This window comes from Pongo pygmaeus, chromosome 21, assembly GCF_028885625.2.
Source record: "Pongo pygmaeus isolate AG05252 chromosome 21, NHGRI_mPonPyg2-v2.0_pri, whole genome shotgun sequence".
Classification (NCBI taxonomy): Eukaryota; Metazoa; Chordata; class Mammalia; order Primates; family Hominidae; genus Pongo; species Pongo pygmaeus.
This window is the reverse complement of record NC_072394.2, coordinates 53,331,591-53,357,977: the sequence shown is the minus strand read 5'-3', so window position 1 is coordinate 53,357,977 and position 26,387 is coordinate 53,331,591. Positions and strand designations below refer to the sequence as shown.

The 26,387-nt window shown below is 42.8% G+C and overlaps 1 protein-coding gene across 1 annotated transcript; it reads right to left on the bottom strand.

Annotated features, from left to right (window-relative positions):
• Window positions 1-25,346, bottom strand: PARD6B (par-6 family cell polarity regulator beta). The gene is made up of 3 exons (XM_054466691.2): window positions 21,873-25,346; window positions 15,660-15,882; window positions 1-4,072 (listed from the first exon to the last, which is right to left on the bottom strand). Exons 1-3 carry the CDS (start codon window positions 21,936-21,938, stop codon window positions 3,243-3,245), a joined length of 1,119 nt encoding a protein of 372 aa, XP_054322666.1. The 5' UTR covers window positions 21,939-25,346; the 3' UTR covers window positions 1-3,242.
• Window positions 25,347-26,387: the final 1,041 nt, after the last annotated feature.

Below are 26,387 nucleotides of genomic sequence, written 5' to 3'. Positions count from 1 at the left end.
TAGCCTTTATACAAGTCTATCTTTATTTGTAAAAAATAATATACAACTAAAGCTAATTTGATTTTTAAAATCAAGATTCATTTAGTGATAATGTACACTTTATAATAAAATTGTAGTAAAATACTGACATTTGATAGTTATAAACAAAGTATCATTCATGTAAAAATCATGTTATAGCATGTAAAATTTAATTAGAAAATTCATAGCTCACAAAAGTACATATATTTTGTTGATAGCTCGAGAACATTATCATAAATTTACTTAAGATACAGAACAAAATTCACAGTTAGGCTTGACGTTTAGTACTATAAAATTTTATGTTGCATCCACTGATACTTTTGTTAATAAGGTGCACTTGAAATAACTGATTCAGCCTACCAATGAGCTGATATTTTATCGTATAACCAGGATCTATTGGTTTTACAATATGTCTAGTAATCAATTATTTCACCAATAATTTAAGAAACAGAGATCTAGTTGAAAATACCATTGACAGATACCCTTAACAGGATAATTAAAATAAAAAGCACTAGCAGCTTTGATTTCCATTTCCATGAATGTGTACAAGATAAATCTGTATTTTACAGTTAAAATTTGTACAAAAAGTCAAGCCCTGAAGTAGTTTTTCCCCCAAAAGTTCTGATGTTAAAACTTTAAAAAAAAAAGAGAGGTAGTGTGTAAAAATATTTTTACTTAAAATGTTGAACCCCTGCACCACTTATATTATAAATGAAAGTTAACCTTCTACATACTAACATTATTTTGCCATTCAAGAGTCAAATTTATAAGACTCACAGAATGTTAAAGCCGGAATGCCATTAAAAATAGTATATAAATGGAAGAACTTCAGTGAATTCAACATAAAGTACGTCGTATTACATAATGTGCAGTCAGTGAATAGTTTACTGATAATATGCTTAGTGGTAATGTGAACAAAATACATTGAAGTATTCTGAGTCAAGTGATCTTCATGTAATCAAGACTTCTTCATATATATTTTACCATATAGAGAAAACATCCTTCAAAACGGAGTCATTTGAATCTTCATTGTTTTAATAGCACACAATTGTTAAAAAGGTATTCATACTAGCCCTATCATAAACTTAATTAATAAATAACTCTCCATAAGCCATAGGGAACTTATGTACTTCATAGTATTTTTAGTTTCTATATACAAGCATACAGTTGTGCTTGTGCACATTGTACAATAAAATCAGGCAAGGAATTAAAGTTAGCAGCCTTACTCTTAGCTTGTTCTAAGTGGATGCACTGGAAAGTAATAAATAGCCTCATAAAATTAATAGTGATAAACTCTACCTGTCACAGGTGAATACTATGTAGTTTTCATAAAGTGTAAGCAGTGTTTCCAGAAATCTCATGAAGGAAAACCCAATTTTTTTTTTTTTTTGGCATAAAAAGTGCACAAGTTTGTCCTATGTGTTAAAACATCTTAATTTGGATGTATTTTTTATCCAAAATGATGCATACTTGGATGCATTAAAAGCATACCAACAAAAATACACACACTAACAACAAAAGGAATGATTTCAAATGAGACTGGGAATGGGAACAAGAATAGGTTAAAGGAGAGACTTCCATATTTCCAAAGTCAAGAGAATTGCCTTTTAAAACATAAATTATATAGCCATACAGAATTTGCAAATATGAAAGTTATAGGAAGGACAAACAACAATTTGAACAACTGTTGCAAAGTTTCATAACTCAAGAAAAGATGCCTTCCTGGCTGGGCGCTCATGCCTGCAATCCAGCACTTTGGGAGGCGATGGACGGATCATTTGAGGTCAGGAGTTTGAGACCCACCTGACCAACATGGTGAAACTCCATCTCTACTAAAAATACAAAAAAATAAGCCAGACATGTTGGCGCACACCTGTAATCTCAGCTACTCAGAAGGCTGAGGCAGGAGAATTGCTTGAACCCAGGAGCTGAGATCGCACCACTGCACTCCAGCCTGGGTGACAGAGACTCTGTCTCCAAAAAAAAAAAAAAAAAAAAAAAAAAGCTTCCTGAGCTTTGTAACATGGGAAGCAACTCCTAAAAACAGCCAAGTGGTTTGATTCTTAGAAACTGGCAATGCACAACCGGGGACAGTGGCTCATGCCTGTAATCCCAGCACTTTGGGAGGCCGAGGCAGGTGGATCAGGAGGTCAGGAGATCGAGACCTTCCTGGCTAACAAGGTGAAACCCCGTCTCTACTAAAAATACTAAAAATTAGCCGCGCGTGGTGGCGGGCGCCTGTAGTCCCAGCTACTCAGGAGGCTGAGGCGGGAGAATGGTGTGAACCCGGAAGGCAGAGCTTGCAGTGAGCCAAGATCGCGCCACTGCACTCCAGCCTGGGCGATACAGCGAGACTCCATCTCAAAAAAAACAAAAAACAAAAAACGAAACTGGAAATGCACTTGAGAACATCATTTGTTACAATTTATTAGAAAGGAACATTAAAAAAACAAAAATCAAAATAGGCTGAGCATGGTGGCTGTAATCCTAGCACTTCGGGAAGCCTAGGCAGGACTGCTTAAGCCCAGGAGTTCAAGACCAACTTGGGCAACACGGCGAAACCCTGTCTCTACAAAAAATACAAAAAGTAGACAGGTATGGTGGTACGTGCCTATGGTCCCAGCTACTCAGAAGGCTGAGGTGGGAGGACTGCTTGAGCCCAGGGGACTGAGGCTGCAGAGAGCTGTGATCATGCCACTGCACCCCAGTGTGGGCAACAGAGTGAGACCCAGTCACTAAAAAAAAAAAAAAAAAAAAAAAATCAAAATAAAATATTGGGAACATAAGACCTTTAAGAGCTGAGGTCCCCAATGTACCAAAAGAGAGAATCAGACTTCACATTAGAATTTTAAAAATACAGTTAAAGGAAAAATTAACTGGGCTCTGCACAGCAGGTTAAATATGCAACCACTTCCAACAGAAATGATCTAGTCTTCTCACATAGTTCCAAGAATGTGCTTTAACATCTGATTCTCCACAGACAAAACACCAAAAGCACATAACTTCATCAGCAAAGGCCCCTTTGTTTTGGACTTAAATTCACCTCTGATCCACCAAAGTTTATATTAACAATTATCAAACTACTACATTAATATTGTAAGCTTGCAACGCTACTCATCTCATGCCTATTCCACGTCACTGGTCAGAGGTATATATGCTTTTAAACTAGCCAAATGTACAAGTCCTCATGGCATCCTCTCTCTGAAAACATTCAAACAACGGTTTCATAATGTTATGATTGTTCCATCTTCTTCTAAGAGTTTTTGATCTGGAGCATGTGTTTCAAATTCCGTGTTTGAGCTGCTTGCTATGGCTGCTAAGCTCACTTCATTAGAGGGAATAAAGCCATTCTGTCCAGACTCAAAGCTTAGCTCTATCTGTGTTAATGACTCCAGGCTCTCAGTATTAGGAACAGCTTTTGGAATCTGCTGTGGCACTCCATTGTCTTCAATGATAATGTCATCTTCTTCGCTGTCTTCATCCTCTGGCTCAAAGCTTGGTTCAATCTGCTGTGGGTAGCCAAGAAGGCTGTTATCAGTAGACTGGCCAGAACTGCCAGAAGTCCGACTGTTCCTCACAACATTATTCCTCTGGTTTGCCGGTCTCACTGTTATGATGAGGTTACGGCTATTTGCAATCATCATGTCTGTTACTTGATCAAGGCTCTTCCCTGAAACTTCTATGCCATTAACTTCTAAAACTTCATCATTAACAGCTAATAGTCCTGTACTTTGAGCCAGACCTCCTGGGACAAGCCTGGATATAAAGATCCCTGGAACCTTTTCTAAGCCATGTGGTGTTACCCTGACACTGGAGCCATCCCGGATGTAGAATCCTAGGGGTTTCTCCGTGCCGTATTTGTAAAGACGTACCCTACGATGCGTTTCTGGGAGAATATCCACGTCTATAATAGAAGACACAGGTCTAAAGTCTTGGGGCATACTAATGACTATATGTGGCTTTTTTCTATGGTTGTCAGGACGCAATACGTTGGTTAAAACATTCTTCTTCTTTATTAGTGTATCTGTACCAAAGGCACTGTAGTCTGCTTCTTCTGTTTAAAAATAAAACAAAATAATTATAGAAATGCTGTAAAAATATCTATTCACTTGCAGCTGAATCTGTACAGAAAGGATAACTCAAAATATATTTGGTATATAAACAAACCAGCTAATAAGCTTATTCTAATCAGATCATAATCTAGTACAGTAGTAAAATGCTATACCAGAAAAAACCACTAGGTGGCCATCTCAAATACACATCACAAAATAAACCAATGTTGAAGTTAAATTTGATAGAGCTCATTCACTATTAAACATTAAATATGGCAAATGAAACTATGATAGATCTTACATATTCTTTTTTTTTTTTTTTTTGAGATGGAGTCTCGCTCTGTTGCCCAGGCTGGAGTGTAGTGGCGTGACCTCGGCTCACAGCAACCTCCACCTCCTAGGTTCAAGCAATTCTCCTGCCTCATCCTCCTGAATAGCTGGGACTACAAGTGTGTGCCACCACACCTGGCTAATTTTTTTTTGTATTTTTACTACAGATGGGGTTTCACCGTGTTAACCAGAATGGTCTCGATCTCCTGACCTCATGATCCACCCGCCTTGGCCTCCCAAAGTGCTGGAATTATAGGTGTGAGCCACTGCACCTGGCCAGATCTTACATATTCTTAAACATCATTAAATATATATGTATTTTTACTTTTTTTTGAATAGGGTCTTGCTATGTTGCCCAGGCTGGTTTTGAACTCCTGGCCTCAGGAGATCCTCCCACCTCAGCCTCTCAATGTGCTAGGAGTACAGGTGAGAGCTACTGTGTCTGGCCTTAAAACATCATTTTAAACCAGCTACTTAAAATACATTTCTCCTTCACTTGTTTAAAAAACTTGTAACGTGGTTCGGTGCGGTGCCTCACGCCTATAATCCCAGTGCTTTTCTGGGAGGCCATGGTGGGTGGATCACTTGAGCCCAGCCTGGGCAAGAGCGTGAGACCCTGTCTTTACGAAAAGTAAAAAAAAAATTAGCCAGGTGTGGTAGCGTCTACCTGTAGTCCCAGCTACTTGAGAGGCTGAGATGGGAGGATGGCTTCACTCCAGGATTCAGGTCTGCAGCGCACTATGATCACTGCACTCCAGCCTGGGTGACAAAACAAACACACGCCTGCAATTTGCATGTTTATCATATTCAACTCAAAGACCTGAAATGGGATATTTGATTCTCAAGGTAAATCAAGAGAGTAAAATCATATACCAGTATCAGAGGCTGAGTGGGCAGATAATGTAATTGATGCTGGTGCATATCAAACAAACAGGAATTTGGTATTCTGCAAATAACACTCTCCCTCAGTTTTCTGTTGCTATTGTTTGAGATGGAGTCTCGCTCTGCCGTCCTGGCTGGAGTGCAGAGGCATGATCTCAGCTCACTGCAACCTCCACCTCTCAGGTTCAAGCGATTCTCCTGCATTAGCCTCCCAAATGGCTGGGATTACAGGCATGTGCCACCATGCCCAGCTAATTTTTGTATTTTCAGTAAAGATGGGGTTTCACCATGTTGGCCAGGCTGGTCTTGATCAAACTCTTGACCTCAGGTGATCCACCTTCCTCAGCTTCCCAAAGTGCTGGGATTACAGGCGTGAGCCACCTCGCCCGGCAGGAATTCTTGATCTCTCATTTTCATTTTGAAAGAGGCAGAGTAGAGTTTTAACATTTTTCTTTACTGTGTGAAAAACTATGCATAAAATGCAATGATATTTTGTCCTCAGTAGTGGTGACACAGACAATAGGAAGTAGTAGAACTCTGGCAAACTGGAGAGCTCCTGCCTCATTTAGATAGCATAACTGCTTCTCAGTTCCTGGCAGATTTTCTTCATGCCAGAAAGTCTTGTTTTTAGGCAAAATCTTCCGATCTTTAAATACTGCCACCTAATTAAATAATAAACTAAAAGGGAAAACAGAACACTTAACACCAGATATGGTTAAATTATATGGCTGAAGGAAGATAGTCTATACACAAAACATTTCTTCAGAGAATGAGAGGTAAAACAGAAAATGAAACTAACAGCAGAAACAAAAGTTAAAATAGTATTTTCAAAAATAACTACAATGAGGATAAACTAAAAAGTGAAATTTACATGAATTAAAAAAAAAAACAACTTCAATAATGCCTCTCCCTGGTTTTCTAGTGGCTAGGCAAAAAAAAAAAAAAAGAAAGAAAAGAAAAGAAAACAAACAAAAAATAAATGACTTCCCTCCTCCTCCACAAAAGAAATAGCTGAAAATCCTAGTCTCAGCTGCTGCCACAGAAAACACCAATCTCACCATCTTGCGTTTGTATAGCGCTTCAATTCATATTCTCTTGCTTAATCCTGAACCCCCTCATTGCTAAACTATTATCATCTTCACTTTATAACCAATAAATTAAGGGTACAACGTAAGATACACAGAAAGAACTAGAGCCCAGGTTTTCTTACTAGGCTAGTATCTTCAAGTCACAATAATGAATGCCAAGTATCAATTATGTCAGAGTACAGGGAGCTTTAGTATTCTTTTCTGATGCTCCGTGAACACTCTTCAAAATCTAGTTTCAGATAAATATATAAGGTTAGGGGTACCTTATTTTTTTGGCATTTTTTTCCCCTTGGGGACACTTGTAATCATTTATAAGTATTTGCATTGGGCTCTTCAGAGACAGAAATGTATTTATACTATGGCTTTGGATATAAATCCATTGGTACAACAATCTTTCTGGCAAAAAAACCTATCAAGAATAGTCTTCTGGTAATGTGTTTTCTCAAAATCATACACATTTCTGTTTTAAAACAATCAATAAGGAAAGTCTACATAACATTTATAAGGGAAATTCCAGACCATACAAACTGAGAACAATATTACGTTGCCTACATACCTACTCATGGGAAACCTAACCAAAAAAACTCCAAATCTGCATAATTTGGCATCACATCCAGACTCCATTTGAATGCTCTCTGCTAAATTCTCAAAAGCAATATGCCCCAGTACAAAGCCACCTTTGTTCTCCCATCTAGCTAATCAGTTTCCAGCCACTGGGAAAGAAAATATTTTGGCAGAAAGCCAGGGTTCAGGGTGTTAAAGTGTAAAGGTGAATGTCCACAAGGAATTGGAGTTGACTTTCTACCTGAACACTATCAGAGCATTAAACTCAGAATGAGATGGAAAGTTTGAAAACTTGATCATAGCAACTGTCCACTTGTATAAATTCACTTATGCAACAGTACATGATATGGGCTGATACAGCAGCACCGCATTTATCCCAAGCCTTTTCTTCAGCCAATGATCTCAGCTAACTGAACAGACGAGGATCCACCTAGAAGGCCTCTAAATAGTCAAACTGGATGTCTTACTTTCTTACACACAAATAGTGGCTGTTCTTCACTTATCCTGCAGGGCTTCCCTCTGAACCTCTTACTCCTTAAACATTAATTCTGAAAAGCCTAGTAATCTCATTCCTTTGCTCATAGAGGGTCATAAACCACACATTCAGAGCAAAGGGTAAGGATCCACTCGTGGGTGGCAGGCAGATATAAGACATAAAAGCTTTACAGTGAGTAAAAAGCAAATCTAGAAAAAAAAAAAAAAACTTCTCCATAAGTTCCATCAGTATCCCCATACAATAGCAAAACAGCAATGATTATAGTACAGTTGTCAACAAAGTTCAAGATTATGCCCCATTTGAAGTTCAGAGGAAGAAATCAAATAATGAAATAATGTTTTAAAATGTTCTAATCCAGAGGTTGACAAATGTTTTCTGTCAAGAGTCAGACAGTAAATGTCTAGGTATTACAGGCCATATAATCCCTCTTGTAAAAGCAGCCACAGACAATCCATAAAATAATACGTGGCCAGGCATGATGGCTCATGCCTGTAATCCTAGCACTTTGGGAGGCCGAGGTGAGAGGACTGCTTGAGCTTAGTAGTTCAAGACCAGCCTGGGTAACATAGCAGGACCCTGTCTCTACAAAAATAATTTTAAAAATTAGCTGGGCATGGTGGTTTGTTTGTGCCTGTAATCCAAGCTACTTGGGAAGCTGAAGTGGGAGGATCAGTTGAGCCTGAGAGGCTGAAGCTGAAGTGAGCTAAGATGGCACCACTGCACTCCAACCTGGGCAATGGTGAGACCCTGTTCCAAGAAAATTTTATATGCAAAAACAGCCAGCAGGCCTTAGTTTGCCAACTCTTGCTCTAATATAAAATGGTTAAATGAGATAGATCTGGCAACTTTCTTTTAGACGGCGTTTTGCTCTGGAGTGCAATGACACGATCTCGGCTCACTGCAACCTCCGCCTCCTGGGTTCAAGTGATTCTCCTGCCTCAGCCTCTCGAGTAGCTGGGATTATAGGCACCCACCACCACGCCCGGCTAATTGTGTATTTTTAGTAGAGACGAGGTTTCTCCATGTTGGTCAGGCTGGTGGCGAACTCCCGACATTGGGTGATCCGCCCGCCTTGGCCTCCCAAAGTGCTGGGATTACAGGCGTGAGCCACTGTGCCTGGCCAGATCTGACAACTTTAAAAAGATTAAATATCACTTAAAGCAAATTAAATCTTCAAACTTTGCAGACCCCTTCATTCCTAATACAGAAAAATTAATCACCAAATATTTAACGAACACTGACTATGTGCCAGGAATTGTGCTCTGTGGTAGATTTGGTGAATAAAATAGGTATGGTGCCTACTTTCATGGTGCTTACAATCTAAAAGAGGAGATGGCAACTAACAAATAATTTCAAATACCGTAATTAAATTATAACAAAGGTGCTGAGAGCTATAAGCACACCACGCTGGGGAAGTATGTAAAGGGGACCTGGCCTGGCTTGCAGGGGTAAGGCAAGGCTTCTCCGGGGAAGTGATTCTGAGAGGAAAACCAGCCAGAGGCTAATCAGTAGAAGGCAAGAAGAATGTTCCAGGCACAGGACTCGACAATATCCAGAAGAGGGAGGGCCAAAGAAATCCAATACAGCTAGAACAGAGGGTGAAAAGCGGGAGGGAGGGAGGGAGTCAGGAGCTGAGTCAGAGGCAGCCAGGGGCCAAACAGACAAACAGGGCCTCCTGGGAAGTACCAAGGTTTACAGACTTTAGCCTAAGGGCAAAGGAAAGAAAACCAAGGATTTTAAGGGAAGACAGTGATAGTGAACTCATTTAGTTTTTCTACAAAGTTCACTCTGGCTGCAGGCTGGAGAAGGACGTGGAGGGGGAGGACAAGAAGCTACTGCAGCCAGCGCAGTGGGTCACACTTGTAATCCCAGCACTTTGGCAGGCCGAGGTGGGCGGATTACCAGAGGTCGGGAGTTCGCGAGCAGCCTGACCAACATGGAGAAACCCCATCTCTACTAAAAATACACAATTAGCCAGGCATGGTGGCGCATGCCTGTAATCCCAGCTACTCGGGAGGATGAGGCAGGAGACTCACTTGAACCCAGGAGGCGGAGGTTGCGGTGAGATGAGATCACGCCATTGCACTCCAGCCTGGGCAACAAGAGCGAGACTGCTTCTTAGGAAAAAAAAAAAAAAAAAAAAAAAAGAAGCTACTTCAGTAAATTTGGATGGCACCTGGCCTGGAGCAGAGGATGTGGAAATGGGGAGACAAATCTGAAAAATAACTAGAACACAGTTTTAATAGGCTTACTGACTGACTAAAAAATAGGTATGTGTCAAAGGTGACACCCAGGTTTCTGTTGTGAATAACTGGTGTCACATACTGAGATGTTACGCCACAATTTCTTTCTTTTTTTTTTTTTTTTGAGACGGAGTCTCGCTCTGTCGCCCAGACTGGAGTGCAGTGGCGCGATCTCGGCTCACTGCAAGCTCCACCTCCTGGGTTCATGCCATTCTCCTGCCTCAGGCTTCCGAGTAGCTGGGACTACAGGCGCCCACCACCAAGCCCGGCTAATTTTTTTGTATTTTTAGTAGAGACAGGGTTTCACCATGTTAGCCAGGATGGTCTCGATCTCCTGACCTCGTGATCCGCCTGCCTCGGCCTCCAAAAGTGCTGGGATTACAGGCCGTAATTTATTTTTTTCATTTCTGGGCCATATCTTTTGTTAAAACTATAATTTACAATTTACTACTAAAATGTATATTCCTTAGACAATTTTAAACTAAACCCTGATTCATAAAAATGTAACCTTAAAAGGCATCTACAAAATAATGTCCAATGCACAAAGTCTAAGAGATGATTTAGATGCCCAGTTACCAGTATCTGGGCCACAAAGTCACATCTGTGTGAGGGCATGCCCTATGAGAGACCAAGTTTAAAGCAAAGCCTTTCTAGTGTTTCTAATAAAACTAGAATAAATCGAAGAGGTAAACGTATGTGTCTGGTGTCAATCAAAAACAGACGGTGTTATAGCAAGAAGTCCGAATATAGAGATTCTGACTAGATCTAGAGGGGGCTCTGTTCTGTAGCACATCAACAGATCCTCCACCTGGCTGATTATCAGGACTGGCTGGGAAGCTTTTAAAAATACACATTTCCCTGGCTGAATTCCAAACTGACAGGAATGACCTGAGTATTTTTAAAAGGTGCAAGCTTTAAATATTTTTAAAAAATTTTTAGTGCACAGCAATAACCTCAACAATGAGAGCGGAAAAGTCTATTCTGTACCTTCTCTTCCCTGTCTCCCGAATCAATTAGGATAAACTCTAATACTCTTAACAGGGAATGGGGGATTGGGATCCTCTGCATGAAAATAACTTTTAAGATACCAAGTTTCTTGTGTTTTGTTTTTGCTCCCATGATAACTGCTCTAGGAATAGAGTATGGGGTTTTTCTTCTAACAATAAATAGATATAAAAATTTTTCAAGATCTCCAACAACACTATCTTAAACTTCAGACTATAAAGTAGTTTACACATTGAATTGTAAGCTTTCACTTTAAAGAAATTTTAGTAGAGTATCAGATGTTAAAAGATCACAGTTTTAAATTTTAAAATGGTTTTGCAATTTGCTTTCCAAAAATCACTTGGGGGCCAGGCGCGGTGGCTCACACCTGTAATCCCAGCACTATGGGAGGCTGAGGAGGGTGGATCACCTGAGGTCAGGAGTTTGAGACCAGCCTGGCCTACACGGTGAAACCCTGTCTCTACTAAAAACACAAAAATTAGCCAGGCATGGTAGCACACGCTTGTAGTCCCAGCTACTTGGGAGGCTGAGGCAGGAGAATCGCTTGAGCCCGGGAGGTAGGCTGCAGTAAGCCGAGATCACACCACTGCACTCCAGCCTGGGCGACAGAGTAAGACTCTGTCTCAAAAAATAAAAAATAAAATAAAATAAATCACTTGGGGCCAGGCACAGCGGCTCCCACCTGTAATCCCAGCACTTTGGGAGGCCGAGGTGGGTGGATCACTTGAGGTCAGGAGTTTGAGACCAGCCTGGCCAACATGGCAAAACCCTGTCTCTACTAAAAATACAAAAATTAGCTGGGCGTGGTGGCACGCATCTGTAGTCCCAGCTACTCTGGAAGCTGAGGCACAAGAACCCGGGAGGCAAAGGCTGCAGTGAGCGGAGGTCACGCCCCTGCATTCCAGCCTGGGTGACAGAGCGAGACTTAAAAAAAAAAAAAAAAAAAAAAAAAAAATTCACTCAGTACATACTAAGTGTAACTTTTGCCTTACTGATGCCTAACTGAAATCAAAAAGCAAAGAACAGAAAATGTGCTGTAATCAAGCAGTAAAATGTAACTATACTTAATGTCATACTTTATATTAGTTTCTTGAATTAAATGTTCATTAAGGTTTACATAAAATCAGATTTCTAGTTAAGCATCTGCTCAACTTTGCTTAAAAGAAACAGTGCAGCCAGGCGCCGTGGCTCACGCCTGTAATCCCAGCACTTTGGGAGGCCGAGGCGGGCAGATCACGAGGTCAGGAGATCGAGACCATCCTGGCTAACACAGTGAAATCCCGTCTCTACTAATGATACAAAAAAAAAATTAGCCGGGCGTGTTGGCGGGCTCCTGCAGTCCCAGCTACTCAGAGGCTGAGGCAGGAGAATGGCGTGAACCCAGGAGGTGGAGCTTGCAGTGAGCCGAGATCGTGCCACTGCACTCCAGCCTGGGGGACAGAGCAAGACTCCGTCCCAAAAAAAAAAGAAAGAGTGCATGCATTAAGTCTGCCAGATTTAGATGCTGGGACCTGATGGTAAACAAGACAGACAGGAAACAAGTTAACATATTCTTAAATAAGATACTTCCAGGTCTTCAGAGGATGATGTGGTAAAGGTGGGAAGGTGGAGGGCTTTAGTTAGGGTAGTCAGAAGAGACTCCTCCAACAAACTTATCTGAGCTAAGCAGGAGGAGGCAGATGTTGCAAGAGCTGAGGGTTAAGTGTCCTTAAGAATAACCAAGCATAAGAGCACAGAAACAGAAACAAGCTCATGGCTGGGTACAGTGGCTCACACCTGTAATCCCAGAGCACTTCGAGGCCAAGACAGGTGGATCACCTGAGGTCAGGAGTTCGAGACCAGCCTGGCCAACATGGTGAAACCCCATCTCTACTAAAAATACAAAAATTAGCCAGGCATGGTGGCACACACCTGTAGTCTCAGCTACTCAGGAGGCTGAGGCAGGACAATCACTTGAACCTGGGAAGCAGAGGTTGCAGTGAGCCGAGATTGTGCCACTACACTCTAGCCTGGGTGACAGAGAAGACTCCATCTCAAAAAAAAAAAAAAAAAAAAAAGAAAGGTAAAAAAAAAAAGAAACAAGCTCACCAAGTCTGAGGAATAGGAAGGAAGCCAGTGTGGCTGACTGTGATGAGGGAGTGAGAGAATGAGGGAAGACGAGGTTGGGAAGTCCAAATCAGAAGGGATTTTATTCTGGTTGCAATGGGAAATCATCAGAGGGTTTTAAACAGGAATGAACTGACTACCTACTTTCATTTTTGCTAAAGTCATATTTGTATTAAATTTATATTTTTAAAATCTAAAATATTTCTGTTGAATTGCCTATTTCTAAATCAAATTCTAAGGGCTATCAATTATATTGGACATTTTACCTCTACTATTAATACATAGAAAACATTTGCACATAGAAATATATTTCTAAGTTGTAATTCCTATGACAACAATAAAAACCGTCAAAGGTCTCAATAAAAATTATACCACCAATAAATAAAAACTTAAAAAGGAAATAAAAGATAACTACCCTTAAAAGATGTTAGGATTAATTCCATAATCATGCAAGAGTATAATTCCATTAACAAAACATGTGGTGGTATACCTCAAATGTAATAATCTTTCTAACAAAGGGGATAATCCAACAAATTTCTGTCAGATGGCAATACTTTAAAAACTCACTCTATATTTGAATGCACATCCAAACAGCAACTAACTTTTTAATGAAAATTACAATTGCTAACAAGAAAGACCTATTATTCAACCATAATTATTTAAATTCTTCCTCCTTTTCCAGCACTCTATAGCTTTCCAAGGTTCTATCCATGGTCTTCATCTCAGATGGCCTTTATGTCTACTCCCAAAATTTTAACTATCACTTTTCAAAAAGCTTGCAAATCTAACTAGTTTTTGGATTCCTACCCTGAACTTCTGTCTACCATTTCCAATCTCCTGAATGACTGGTTAAGATTATTTGTCCTAAGACAAAATTCGTAATTTTCTTTTCCAAATCAATCTACTCTGCTTGTTCATGACACTGTCCCAGCTGTCAGACTCTAACCATCAAGGTATGCTCTGCTGGACTCTCCTCCACTGCAAAGCAGCCACAGTGAGTGCAATGACTCCCAAGTATTTCCCCTCCTACCTTCCCGCCACTGCCTCCTCTCCTCCCCCCACCCTTCCCCTCTACTTCTGGACCAGTCTCCTCACTTCTTTACCGCCTGCTCCTGACTCTCTGTTGTAAGACTGCTGCCCACTCCAATTCATCCTGAACAGCCAACTGAATCTTCCTAAGGTCATACTCTCATTATATCGCACCCCTGTTAATTACCTTTGAGATCCATCTCAGGAGACTTTGGGAACATTAATTTGTGTGTGAAAGTATTTTGTAAAATAGTCCAGTGATATAGGCAGAGGTTATCCTTGGAGGTTTATTTTGTTGGTGGACTTTAGTTCCTCCAAACCCAGGAAAGCAAAGATACATAATCAGTGGAATTCCAGAGCCCTGGGAGTGGTCTAATGCTTATCAACTGATTAGAAATAGTTTTCACCTTCAAAGGTAATCTCTACCCATTCTCTCAAGCTACTTTCTTTTCAAAAAAATTTTTTTGAGGAGTCTTGCTCTGTCGCCCAGGCTGGAGTGCAGTGGTGCGATCTCGGCTCACTGCAACCTCCACCTCCTGGCTGATTCTCCTGCCTCAGCCTCCTAAATAGCTGGATTACAGACATGTGCCACCACGCCCAGCTGATTTTTGTATTTTTAGTAGAGATGGGGTTTCACCATGTTGGCCATGCTAGTCACGAACTCCTGACCTCAGATGATCCGCCCACCTCCACCTCCCAAAGTGCTGGGATTACACTCGTGAGCCACCATGCCTGGCTGCTCTCAAGCTATTTTCTGGGTTGGCTTATAAATACCATAAGTCTTTAATTTATCCCAGTACCAGGCTCAATGCTCTCATGCTGGCTTCCCAAACCACTTCATTTACAATTGAGAAAGGAATAAATGGTACATACCATAATAAGCCCCACCCTGCCCATCTGCAGACACACATACATACACACACAGAGGCTACGAGGTTAAAAAAAAAAAAAAAGTTTTAGGACTCAAAATACATTTGAAAATTCTTGGCTGAGCATGGTGGCTCATGCCTATAATCCCAGCGCTTTGAGAGGCAGGGACTGGAGGATCATCGGAGACCAGGAGTTTGAGACCAGTTTGGGCAACATAGTAAGACCCAGTCTTTACAAAACAAAAAAGAGAGAAAGAAAATTATTGCCAAATAGTGATTTCAATTTTTTTGGAAGACTAATTAATATCAGTGTTTACATCCCTCCATAATAGTAACTTCTCACCTCATTTTCCAGATAATTAACTAGTTTTATACAATTTCTTTAAGAAGTATCCTAAAAGTAAAAGAAAGAATTTACTGGGTGCTTACTATAAGCCAGGGCACTGCACTTAGCTCATTTAATCCTCATAGTAATTCTACAATATATTATAATCTTTCTATAGGTGCAGACACTGAGACTCAGGAAGATTAAATGGCTTTGTTTTTGGTATTTATTAACTGGTAAATACAGCCCTTGAAAGTTGGTTGCCACCAAAAAACAGGAATGCTTTGGATTCCAAAGTCACACTCTTTCCACATTTTTCTGAATGGAGAATAATCCATTTGATAAAGTGAAGATTCAATAAATTCCCAATATTCAATAAATTCCCAATTTCTACTTAAGGAAAAATAAAACCAAAGAGGTTAACACAAAAGTAACTAGAAATATACATTTTCCAAAGTACACTTAGTGAAGCATAAAGATATTAATTAAACCAACAATATCACAAATGTTTTAACCTACGTGTTAGTTAACATAATAAGATTCACACAAAATGTTTATTCACTAAGTTTGTGGCAAAGTCTGGGTATCCTTTCAGTGGGGAAAATACACCATTTCTATTTCTAACACAATTTTTCTAAACAGTAATACTTACCCTTCTTTTGTATAAATATCCTAAGCAGTGGATTGGCCGTTGAAACAGCTTTGTGATAATTATCATCATTATTTATAGGTAGTAAGTCTCCATGGATGTCTGCATAGCCTACCAAAACGTCAACATTGGGGATCTTATGAACATGTTGTAGTAATCCATAAAACTCCTCAAATTTTCCAGGTTTTGATCTTTCCAGCGAAAACCGACGAAATTCAGCTCCAAACTATAAACATAACAAACATATTACTTAAAAAAAAAAAAAAGGACCCAATTTGAAAATGCATGCCACAGAAAAATTAACGAGCAGAGCAAGTATTTTTAATTAAGGAAAGATTGTCTATTATGAGGAACCTTACTATCAGGGTTTTTAAAAAGCCTAAGAAAGGCACAAGAATGTGCCTCCTGACTGCTGTGTCTCAGAAGAGCATTCCTTTCAAGAGACGCAGGCTCAACTCTATCCCTGGGGTACCTAGGCCTTACTGCGGACTGTTCTGCATAATGACTCAGCTCAAACCCTGTCTGGAGCCCAGACTCTGACGGCAATGCTCTCCTCACTCGCATCATGGAGTACCAAAGACTTGTCCAAGTCTTTATTTTGACCAAAGGAAAGCATTTAAGTGTCCTCCCCCATAAATGGAACTAGGATTTCATGGGATGTGGTAAGAATCAACAGCAAAATATACAAAAAGAACTGTGAGCTATGTGGCATTAAGGTATGATCTTCCCTATGTTAATGCAGAAAAAAAGGAGCTTTAGTAATACATCAAATGTATGTCCTATAACTATCCAATTAACGCACAAAGTGTTTATGTGTTTGGCACAGTGCTAGGCCCTAGAGATTGAAAGCCTCGAGCCTGCTCCAGAAGCTCACCAATTAGTGGGTAAAGAGAATAATTACTTCAGGGAGGTATTAAGAGAGCACACAGATGGCATGGAATGGGGAGGAAGACAGCCTCCATCATGCCCAATACTTACCTTCACAGTTCTGATTCTGAAGTCTGTTTCCCTACACCTCTGTTTTCCCAATGTCAAATAATTAAAAGTGACTCTTATTCAACACTAAGAACTGAGGCCAGGGGCGATGGCTCACATCTGTAATCCCAGCACTTTGGGAGGCTAAGGTAGGAGGATCACAAGGTCAGGAGTTCGAAACCAGCCTAGCCAACATGGCAAAACCTGTCTCTACTACAAATACAAAAATTAGCCAGGTGTGGTGGCACATGCCTGTAGTCCCAACTACTCAGGAGGCTGAGGCAGGAGACTCTCTTGAATCTGGGAGGCAGAGGTTGCAGTGAGCCGAGATCGCGCCACTGTACTCCAGCCTGGGCGACAGAGCAAGACTCCGTCTCAAAAAAGAAAAAAAAAAAACCCAAAACACCAAGGACTGGCTTCATCTAGTCCATAATAAACAGGATTTATAACACTGTGGGAATAGCGTGGCATTTCCTCAAACGTGGAAACCTAAGAAAAGTTAATCAGCCTTCCTCAAAAAGTGTCCCAGTCATATAAGTTTGAGAAATGCTACATAATCATGCTCTTGGGAATCACTGTGGAGACCAGCACTTTAAAGGCTCATTTAAGCCCTATGTTGATTTTTAAAAATATTTAAACCAACGTTTGCCAAATGTGTTTAACCACTGAACTCATATTTCCTCCACATATCTATTACTAGCAAGAAATACTAATGTAAAAATATTATGTCCCAGAGAAAAAAAGAGAAGAGAAATACTGTTGGGACAGCCTTAAGCATCATGTAGAGAAAGCCCCTACCATAATAATTTGAGTTTACAAATATGTCACTTCATTTTCCCAAAGGCCCCATGGGACATCTGGATTCACTGGTTTTGCTCTATCTAAAGTTCATCTGCCCTTCTTACACCCATACTCCTCAGTGGTTTTAAAATCAAAACTCACTAAAAACACCTCTTACCTCTAACAAAAAATTAAAATAGTTCCCAAAACACATTCCTGAAACATAAACACTAACATCTGTCAAGAAAATAAGGTGACTCATACCTAAGGCTCTCAAAAAGTTTAGTCACACCTTCATCTTTCAAAGTAAATAAAAACTCAGGGAACACCCTTCATATCAGTTAGTCTCATGATGTTATCAAAAGTCACAGTTTCTCCTCCATTTTCTTTATTCTGGTATCACAATATGAAGTTGCTAGTGCTTGCTGATTCATCCACAGGGTTTATCACTTCCCCTGATGTATGAATGGGAATAACATCTGATCATTTAACATTTTAGGGCTTCAATGTTTTTGTTAAAGCTTTTGGATGAAATTTCTTCGCTCAAGATTTTCTCTTGCCTAACTGTTATGATAAAAACAATAAAAAATTGTATGGCTTCATGGTATATGTGCACTTTTGCCAATGTTGGCATGGGAAAAAAAACCCAAGAGAAATTGTTATGCTTCTTGCAACACAACAATAGGATTAAGAGAACTTTTTACATGAACAAAAACACTGAGACAAAATTAAGATTCAATCAGCAATTCTTCACTTGTGAACCATTTACAACTGTTTCATAGCCTAGTTTGCCCTAGCCATCCAGAATGTGTATGGACTCCCTTCCCCCAGTGTCTGTTGGTACATTCTAGAAATGCAAACTTAATTTTCATAATCTATTTGCCTATGAATAATAATTAGGAAATTTTATGACTCAAAGACTGTTCCAGGGTTATTAAAGGACAGCATCATGATTATTGATTAAGAATCTTCCCAACACTAGAGATACAATTAGGAAGATAAATCGGTTACCAAAGAAAAGTCACATACTAGCTGGTACCACAAATTGAACTATAGGTATATTTACATTCTCCATTCTTTTACTATCATTATTATTTTTCCCTTCCACGTGTGAAGATAATAATGTTGACACTACTGCTTTATTGCATTTATTTTTTTGAGACAGAGTCTCCCTCTGTCACCCAGGCTGGAGTGCAGTGGTGCAATCTCAGCTCACTGCAACCTCCGCCTCCCAGGTTCAAGTGATTCTCCTGCCTCAGCCTCGGGAGTAGCTGGGATTACAGGCATGCGCCACCACGCCCGGTTAATTTTTATATTTTTAGTAGATACAGGGTTTCACCGTGTTGGCCAGGCTGGTCTTGAACTCCTGACCTCAGGTGATCGGCCCGCCTTGCCCTCCCAAAGTGCTAGGATTACAGGTGTGAGCCACCACGCCTGGCCAACACTACTGCTTTATATGAGGAAAAAGAGATCCTAAAAATGGACCAGAACCCAGCGTGGTGGCTAACGCCTGTAATCCAAACATTTTGGGAGGCCTAGGTGGGCATATCACTTGAGCTCAGGAGTTAGAGACCAGCATGACCAACATGGCAAAACCCTGTCTCTAAAAAGATTTAAAAAATTAAAAATAGTAAAAGAAAAATAGACCGGCTAGGTGCAGTGGCTCACGCCTGTAGTCCCAGTACTTTGAGAGGTGGAGACAGGCGGATCACTAGAGCTCAGGTGTTCAAGATCAGACTGGGCAACATGGAGAGACCCCGTCTCTACAAAATAAATAAATAAATAAATAAATAAAAATAAGCTGGGTGTAGTGGTGCACGCCTGTAGTCTTGCTACTCAGGAGGCTGAAATCAGAGAATCGCTTGAGCTCAGGAGGTTGAGGCTGCAGTGAGCCGTGATCGTGCCATTGTACTCCAGCCCCGGTGACCGAGCAAGATCCTGTCTCAAAAAAAAAAAGGGACCTGCACACTACCTAGTTTTGGTTATAAACTCTTAGCAATCAGTTTTGTAAAAAGCTGTGATATCACTAAAGCAATGTCAAAGAAAATACTGTTTCAAAAACCCTTCCAAATATTTTTTAAATGGTTAAGGTGACAAATGTTTCAATCTACTGAAAATAAATGTATCAGCAATATATATTTGAAACATATAAGGTGTCACAGACATACTAGAAACACTCACTACCTATACCTTGCCTATTTGTCAACAGCTAGAATAGTGGGACCGACTCCATTCAGCACATGTTCCTAGAATCAGTGTATGATTCTATTTAAAAGACACAGTTCGCTGAAAGTGCAGTATGGCAGTTCAAATACACAACATGTAGTTTAGACAGAAGTAAGTGAAAGATTCACAAATCAGTTGACAAGAGAAAGGCAAAAAGCCTGAAATTCCAGTTTTAAAGCACTCAAGATTTCTTAGTACTAGAGATAAATTACTATTTGATTGTATTTATCAGTATACTTAGAATTCCTACTCATGTTTTCCTATGGAAAAAAATTAAAGACTTGCTACCAAGATTAGGGCTATAAACTTAAAATTTTAAGATTATGCAATATCACAAGTGTTTTTCTTTCCATAACCTCAACGCCCACAAATCCAAACTACACTTACAACAGAAATGCCATAAGAAGGTTCAACCACTGGGCATGGAACCACTACTGCCACCATACCGCTAGAGGAAAAGCTCTGCTATATATTTTGGGTCATCTTAACGCTATAGCTCAAGCAAGTCACTTCAATTTGCTATGCTGTGCACAGAGGACACATGGACATGTACATTCCTTAAATTGCTATAACTACACTTCTATTCTTACTAATTCTGAAACTAGTGCCAATCCTCATATGAGTTCAGTGCCAAACCGTTTTTTGTTTTTTTTTTTTTTTTTTTGAGATGGAGTTTTGCTCTTGTTGCCCAGGCTGGATTGCAATGGTGCAAACTTGGCTCACTGCAACCTCCATCTCCCGGGTTCAAGCGATTCTCCTGCCTCAGCCTCTCAAGTAGCTGGGATTACAGGCACGTGCCATCACGGCTGGCTAAAAATTTTTTGTATTTTTAGTAGCGATGGGGTTTCACCATGTTGGCCAGGCTGGTCTGGCACTCCTGACCTCAGGTGATCCACCCGCCTCGGCCTCCCAAAGTGCTGGGGTTACAGGCGTGAGCCACCGCGTCCAGCCTCAAACACATTTTTAATGATGTTACAAACGAATGTCGATTTTCTCGATGTGATTTTGAGTTACAGAAACTTACAGAACTTTGTTTATCAACCCTAGACAATAAAACTATTCTACCCAGAGGCTCTAGGAAGCTTTCCTTACTCCACTGTACCTCACTCAAATCACTCCTTGATTTTACATATTCCTTAGTAATCTTACAATCTATGATGCTCCATTACTTTTTTTTTTGTGAAATTGATATACTTTCAATTTTCTCCTTTTCTGTGTTTTGGCCTTCTCAATTCTATTTTAAATGTTCTCAGGGCCCAGCCAGTGTCCTGTTTTGTATTCTGCAATGCCTAAATGTTATTAAAAAGGCATGAAGGCTTTGCAAAAAAACAGCTTGGGGAAGTCATAACCTTTCTCAGCCTCAGTCTTCTCAGAGAATCGGACTAGATTATCTAAGCTCCTTTTAACTCTTCAACTCAAGAAACGCTTGCTGAAAATGTTCCCTTGGCTGCCGATCACCTTCAAATTCCAGCTCAAAATCCCCTTTGGAGGGCATTCCCTAACTAATCCCTCCCTACAGACTACCCTGCTCACCAAGCCTTGAGATTTGGAAATTCAGTGAATACCGAAGTAATTATCAGCAGACTGGCATACCGTTGGTCCAGGGGAAAAGCACTTGATGTGAGTAGGTAGCAGGATGGAATGAAAAGAGCATCTAGACTCAAACTGTAAAGTGCTACTCCAACGTAAGGTGATAGTGCTAATTTTACAGATTAAATGCATACCAAAGTTAGTGCTAGAAAGAGCGCCAGCAGGAAGCAAAGCGAACTTTTAAAGGGCTGTTTAGTTCATTGGGCTCTCTCCTTCGCCACTCGATGCGTCCCTGAACCACAGAAAGTGGGAACAACGGGGTGGTCCAGAGCCCTTTACTCACAGCCCAGCAGGCAGGATTCTCCTGCACCTTTTGAGCCACCTCGCATTCCACTCAGTGTGTGCCATCCTCGGATATACCCTGGCCCCTACTCCCGTCCGTGAACACGGGAATGAGATTTACGGAATGAGATTAAATGCTAGACTAGGTCTTCTTCCTGCCCGGGCCAGGGGCGGACACTAGCGCCCCCTGACCCCCGCCGCCCCCTCCTCGGCAAGTTTATTACCCACAGTCTCCCGCCCGCACCGTCCAGACCCCGGGGCAGCTCGGCCCGTCGCCTCCCCCGGCGCTCCGAGCCTGGCCCGGCCTCTCCCAGGCCCCGGCCCCCCAGGCCCGCCGCTCCGCCCAGCCCGGGCCCCGCGCACCTTGCTCTTCACCTCCATGGTACCCAGGCAGCCGCTGCCCGCCCCGTGCCGGTGGCTGCGGTTCATGCTGAACGCCGAGCCCCGCGACGGCCTCCTCCGGCCGGGCGGCCCCTCAGGAGCGCGGGGAGCGAGTGCGCCACTGGGGGTCTCGGAAAGCGGTTGCGGCCCGGGCGCCTCCTCACAGGCACCTGCAGAGGGGGCGGCCGCAGCTCCGGCGTCCGCGCTGAGCTCCACTCCACCAGCTGCTCACACGGCGGGACCGAGGGTCGGACTGGTGGCGCGACAGGCGGGGAAGCAGCTCCCTCCCTCCGGGCCCCGGCAGCGACGGCGACAGCGCTGGAGGAGGAGGAGGGGGCGGAGCGGAGGCCACAGGCGCCGCAACCTCTCCCTCTGCCGCCTCCCCGGCGAGCCCGCGCGCGCGCACCCGAGCGGGCCACAGCCGCGGCGCGTGCGCGCGCTCACCTGCAGCTCCCGAAGCTGCCGCAATCGCTCGCGCTCCGCCCACACCCAATAGGAAGCGCGCACCTGCGCCCGCGGCGCCAACCAATCGATACACGCCTCGCGCGGTGCGTGGGCGGGCTGCCTCCTCAAAACCCCGCCTGCCACCGCACGATTGGTCCTGCGCTACGAGGGAGGGGCGGGATCACCTGAAACCATGGACCTCCGCCCCGCTTCAAGCCGGAGAGCCAGAAGGCGCATGCGCGGGTTCTGGAGTTTCCGCCCCGGGAAGGCACGCGGGGAGGCCGGCCGGAAGCGCGAGCGCACCTGAAGAAGGGCTCGGCTGGGTGGGCCTTTTGCGCACGCGCGAGCGCGCGCCTGGTTGCCCGGCGCCGCCGGGGCTCGCGCCGCTTGGCGCGCGCCAGTCACACGCACGGCCCAGGGGATTGGATGCGCCACCCGGCCGGTTGCCGAGGCGCCGCGGGGCTGTTCGGTTCCAGCCGGTCCCCCTCCCCGCTTCCACTTTGGGATGCTGCAGCCCCCAACGACGCCCCTCCACCGCCCCTTATCGTCGCTTAGGCGTCCCGCTGCAACTCTTGGTTGCAAAATTCAAGTTTTCCCGCCTCTGCAGCAGTTGCTGGGGGAGAAGCTTAGGGCTCTCTTGGCTTGATTTTTTCCGAAGAGACTGCACGCCCTAAGTCCGTCAGGTCGAGAGGGAAGGAAAGTGGGCTGAGGCGCGGGAAGGCTCCTTGCAGGCCCAGCCTCCCTGAAGATTTTTAGTCCAGTCTTTCAGGGCTTTTTTTTTTTTCTTTAAAAGTCTTCCTCTTCCTTCCTCCCGCCATTCTTTGGCCATTCGCTGTTTCTACAAATGACAGCCTCTAGGTTGTGTTCGTTTCCCGGAGTGACCAAGCTGTGTCCCAGAGCAACAAAACGCTGAATCCTCCTCTCTGAACGTCCCCGAGCCCGGCCTCTTTTCACACAGACCCTGTTGGTCATGGGGAGGCGAGGAGGAGACTGAAGATTTTGGCTGGAGGAGATTCCCAGGTCCCAAGGGCTCCCTGTGGGACCTGGGAATCCAAGAGCTGTTGAAACCTGCAAGCCAGGAAGGGGGCGGGGGAATGGAGGTGGAGGGGAAGGTCCAACCTGAGATTTGGCAAGAAGAGTGGTTAGGGTACCTTCCTCCCCTCATCTCCCTGCCCACCTCGGAGGCCTCCTAACACTTGTACCCCTGTTTCCCAGCACTTGTGACAAGTTCCAGGTTTCCTATTTTTGTGTGCATCTGAGTTTTGTGAGTAATCTGCCACCGGCCTAGAATGAAAGCTCCCGAAGGCGCAGGGACCGCTTGTGCTTTGCTGGCATTGAGTAGCACAGAACCCTACTCCCAGCGGGTACTCAGATGGGTCTTTGCTGGGTGCTGCCACTGAGGGTGTCCCTTCTGCAGGCTCTTTGCCCCACCTGGGTTCAAAGGCGAGAAGCTCATTTTTTTTCCCCCTGGAGGATTCAGGTCACCAGACGTTTTGTGGGGGGATTTAAGGTTTTTCTGGCCACCTGTGGCAGCACAGGTGGAAAGGACACCAATCCAAGCTGTATAATAAATAAGCAAGCTGCCTCCACCCCCTGTTTGAAAGCACATAGGAGGTGACTCAAGTTCAGCCGGAAATAAAATGCATGTCAGGGCCTGTAACTCCCCTGTTTGGACTAGCACAGCAGTTCCCAACTTTTTTGTTTTCAAGACCCCTTTACACTATTAAAAAACATGGAGGACCCCAAAGTACTTTATGTGTTATGTCTTTCAATATTTATCTTAGAATTAAAACGGATGTGTCCAAAACATGGGAATACACAAGCATGCATTCCAACAGTCATCAGAGTGATGATGTCATCACGTCTTGTCCCTTCTGGAAAACTCCATTGTATACTCGTGAGACAATGGGAATGATGAGAACAAATGACATCTTAGTTTTGTGAAAGCACTTTTGGCCTTGCAAAGACCCCCGTAAAGGGGTCTCAGGGACTCCCAGAGACCACACTCTGATCATGGCTGGACTAGAAACCATGTCACCACCTTTAGAGAGCTCCGTTCTTAGGTCTCCTCCTTCTCTCCCTGATTGGCAAGGCCACACCCTGGGAGCAGCACTCCAGCTCTGTGTGAGTGTGTGTTGGGTGGTTGAGTTTTACTCCTGTTATCGGTACTGATTTATCAGGACCTCTTAAAAAGGAAGTTCGTGGGTGCCAGTGCACCTGTGTGGGCCCTGCATTCCTGGAGGTGTCGTCACATCCTCTCTCCCTTCCCCGGGTGTGGCATCCCTCTTTACTTGGACTTTCCTTTCTAGAGGGAGGGCCAGGCCAGAGCTTCCTGGATTTCTTAAGGAAAATTATTTCAACCCGTGCGCCTGGGTTGTATAAGGAAGAAATGTAGAAAATAGTTGGAATTTGATAAAGGTATTGTGAAGGAAGAAAATCCTTTCATTCTGAGAGATGTTAAGGCCACAAGTGTGTTCACTGGGCCTGAATTTCAGCCTTTCTTGAGAAGCATGATCAGCACAGACGAGGATTTTATATTCCCGTTTCTTCCATTTGAAGGCTAACCTTAACCTTATTTCTCTCCATCATCCCTCCCCACCCCCAAATCCTCAAGCTAAAGCTGATCAAGACTTACATGTGGCCTGAAAAGCTAGTCCCCTGCCTGGGAGAATTAATACTCAGTGGGTTAGGGAGATAAGTAAGGTGAACATATGACATTATGGACTCTCTAAATTATAGGTTCACAAAATCGTTAGTCCAGAATGGGCTACCAGAGATAATCATGCCCGTACACTGTCAGGCCTCTCCACTCTCTGAAAGAAGTTAGTGAAGGTTACACTCCTGCTTTCCGCTCTTTTTCAATACTCTCTGTGTCTTTAGGTTCTGCAAACACCCTGTCGTGTTTGTTTGAAAGCTACCTTGTGAGGTGAAAGGAGTTTGTAATTTTCCACAATTAGTTTTCTTAATTCATTATTGTGTAATGATTCTTCTTCCTTTCCTTCTCCTCTAACTCTTAGGAAAAAAAAAAAAAAAAGGTGGCAAGAAGTCATCTGTAATACTGGTAAAAATTTTTTCAATAAATTTCTCTTGCCAGCTCTTTTTCTCCTTGATTGCACAAGTTCCAATTCTGATGGAGCTGGTTAATCATTCTTTGAGAAATAGTTGAAGTGTATATTTACGAATATCAGACTACTCACCGAAGCATTTTAAGCCCTTTAGCAGAGGTGGAATTAAGTCACATGATCTGTTTTCTGGTTAATAGCTTATAATACTGTACTGCTTTTTGTGCGGGGCCGGGGTGGTGGTGCTCACAGACAGAGAGACGAATGAATTGTTTTCTGTAGCCTTTAGGACGTGAGAGCCCTTTTAGGTAAAAACTCAGCTTTGCAGGAGGCAGTATGTGCCAGGCACGGTGCCTAAGCCTTGTCCTTGGCTTGGTCTGCCACGGGTTTGCTTTCTGACCCGTCTCTCGGACTCAATTTCTCCATCTGTAAATGCAGGACCTGATGAGATCATCTCCACAACCCCTTCCAGCTCATAACATTCTATGGTACTCCAGGGATAATGGAGATTGATCATTATTTCAACATTACCAGGGATGAACTGGAATGAAAAGAATAATCTTTCCATCAGGGTCAACAGACAGGCTGCAGTCATCAGCCAAACTATTCCACTTCCCAGGAGGTGTTGATGAAGATAGTTGATAGTTAACATTTATGAGATCTACTAGGTGCCAGAAACTGGCTAAGCTGCTTTCTATTTGCTTATTTAATTTTAAGTTGCATGAAAGAACTTTATATTTGGAGGCACTCAGATCTTTGTTTTTTAAACTGATAGACATTTATTTGAATCGTTGCTCTGCTCCTTGCTATCTGGGTGACCTTGACCCTGTTCCCTTAACCACTCAGAGCCTCAGATTTCTCCTCTGTTCCTCTATAAACAGAAGTAGACAGCAATGCCTACCTCACCAGATTGTTGCAGGGCTCAGATGAGAAACTATACATGAAACTGCTCTGCAAACCATCAAGTCTGGTACAGATATTAGTGGGTTTC

Coding starts and splice junctions, on each gene's coding strand:
- PARD6B (XM_054466691.2), bottom strand. CDS start 21,938: ATGAACCGCAGCCACCGGCACGGGGCGGGCAGCGGCTGCCTGGGTACC. Junction 15,883..21,872: donor CCATGGAGGTGAAGAGCAAG/GTGCGCGGGGCC, acceptor TTATGTTTATAG/TTTGGAGCTGAATTTCGTCG. Junction 4,073..15,659: donor GATATTTATACAAAAGAAGG/GTAAGTATTACT, acceptor ATTTTTAAACAG/AAGAAGCAGACTACAGTGCC.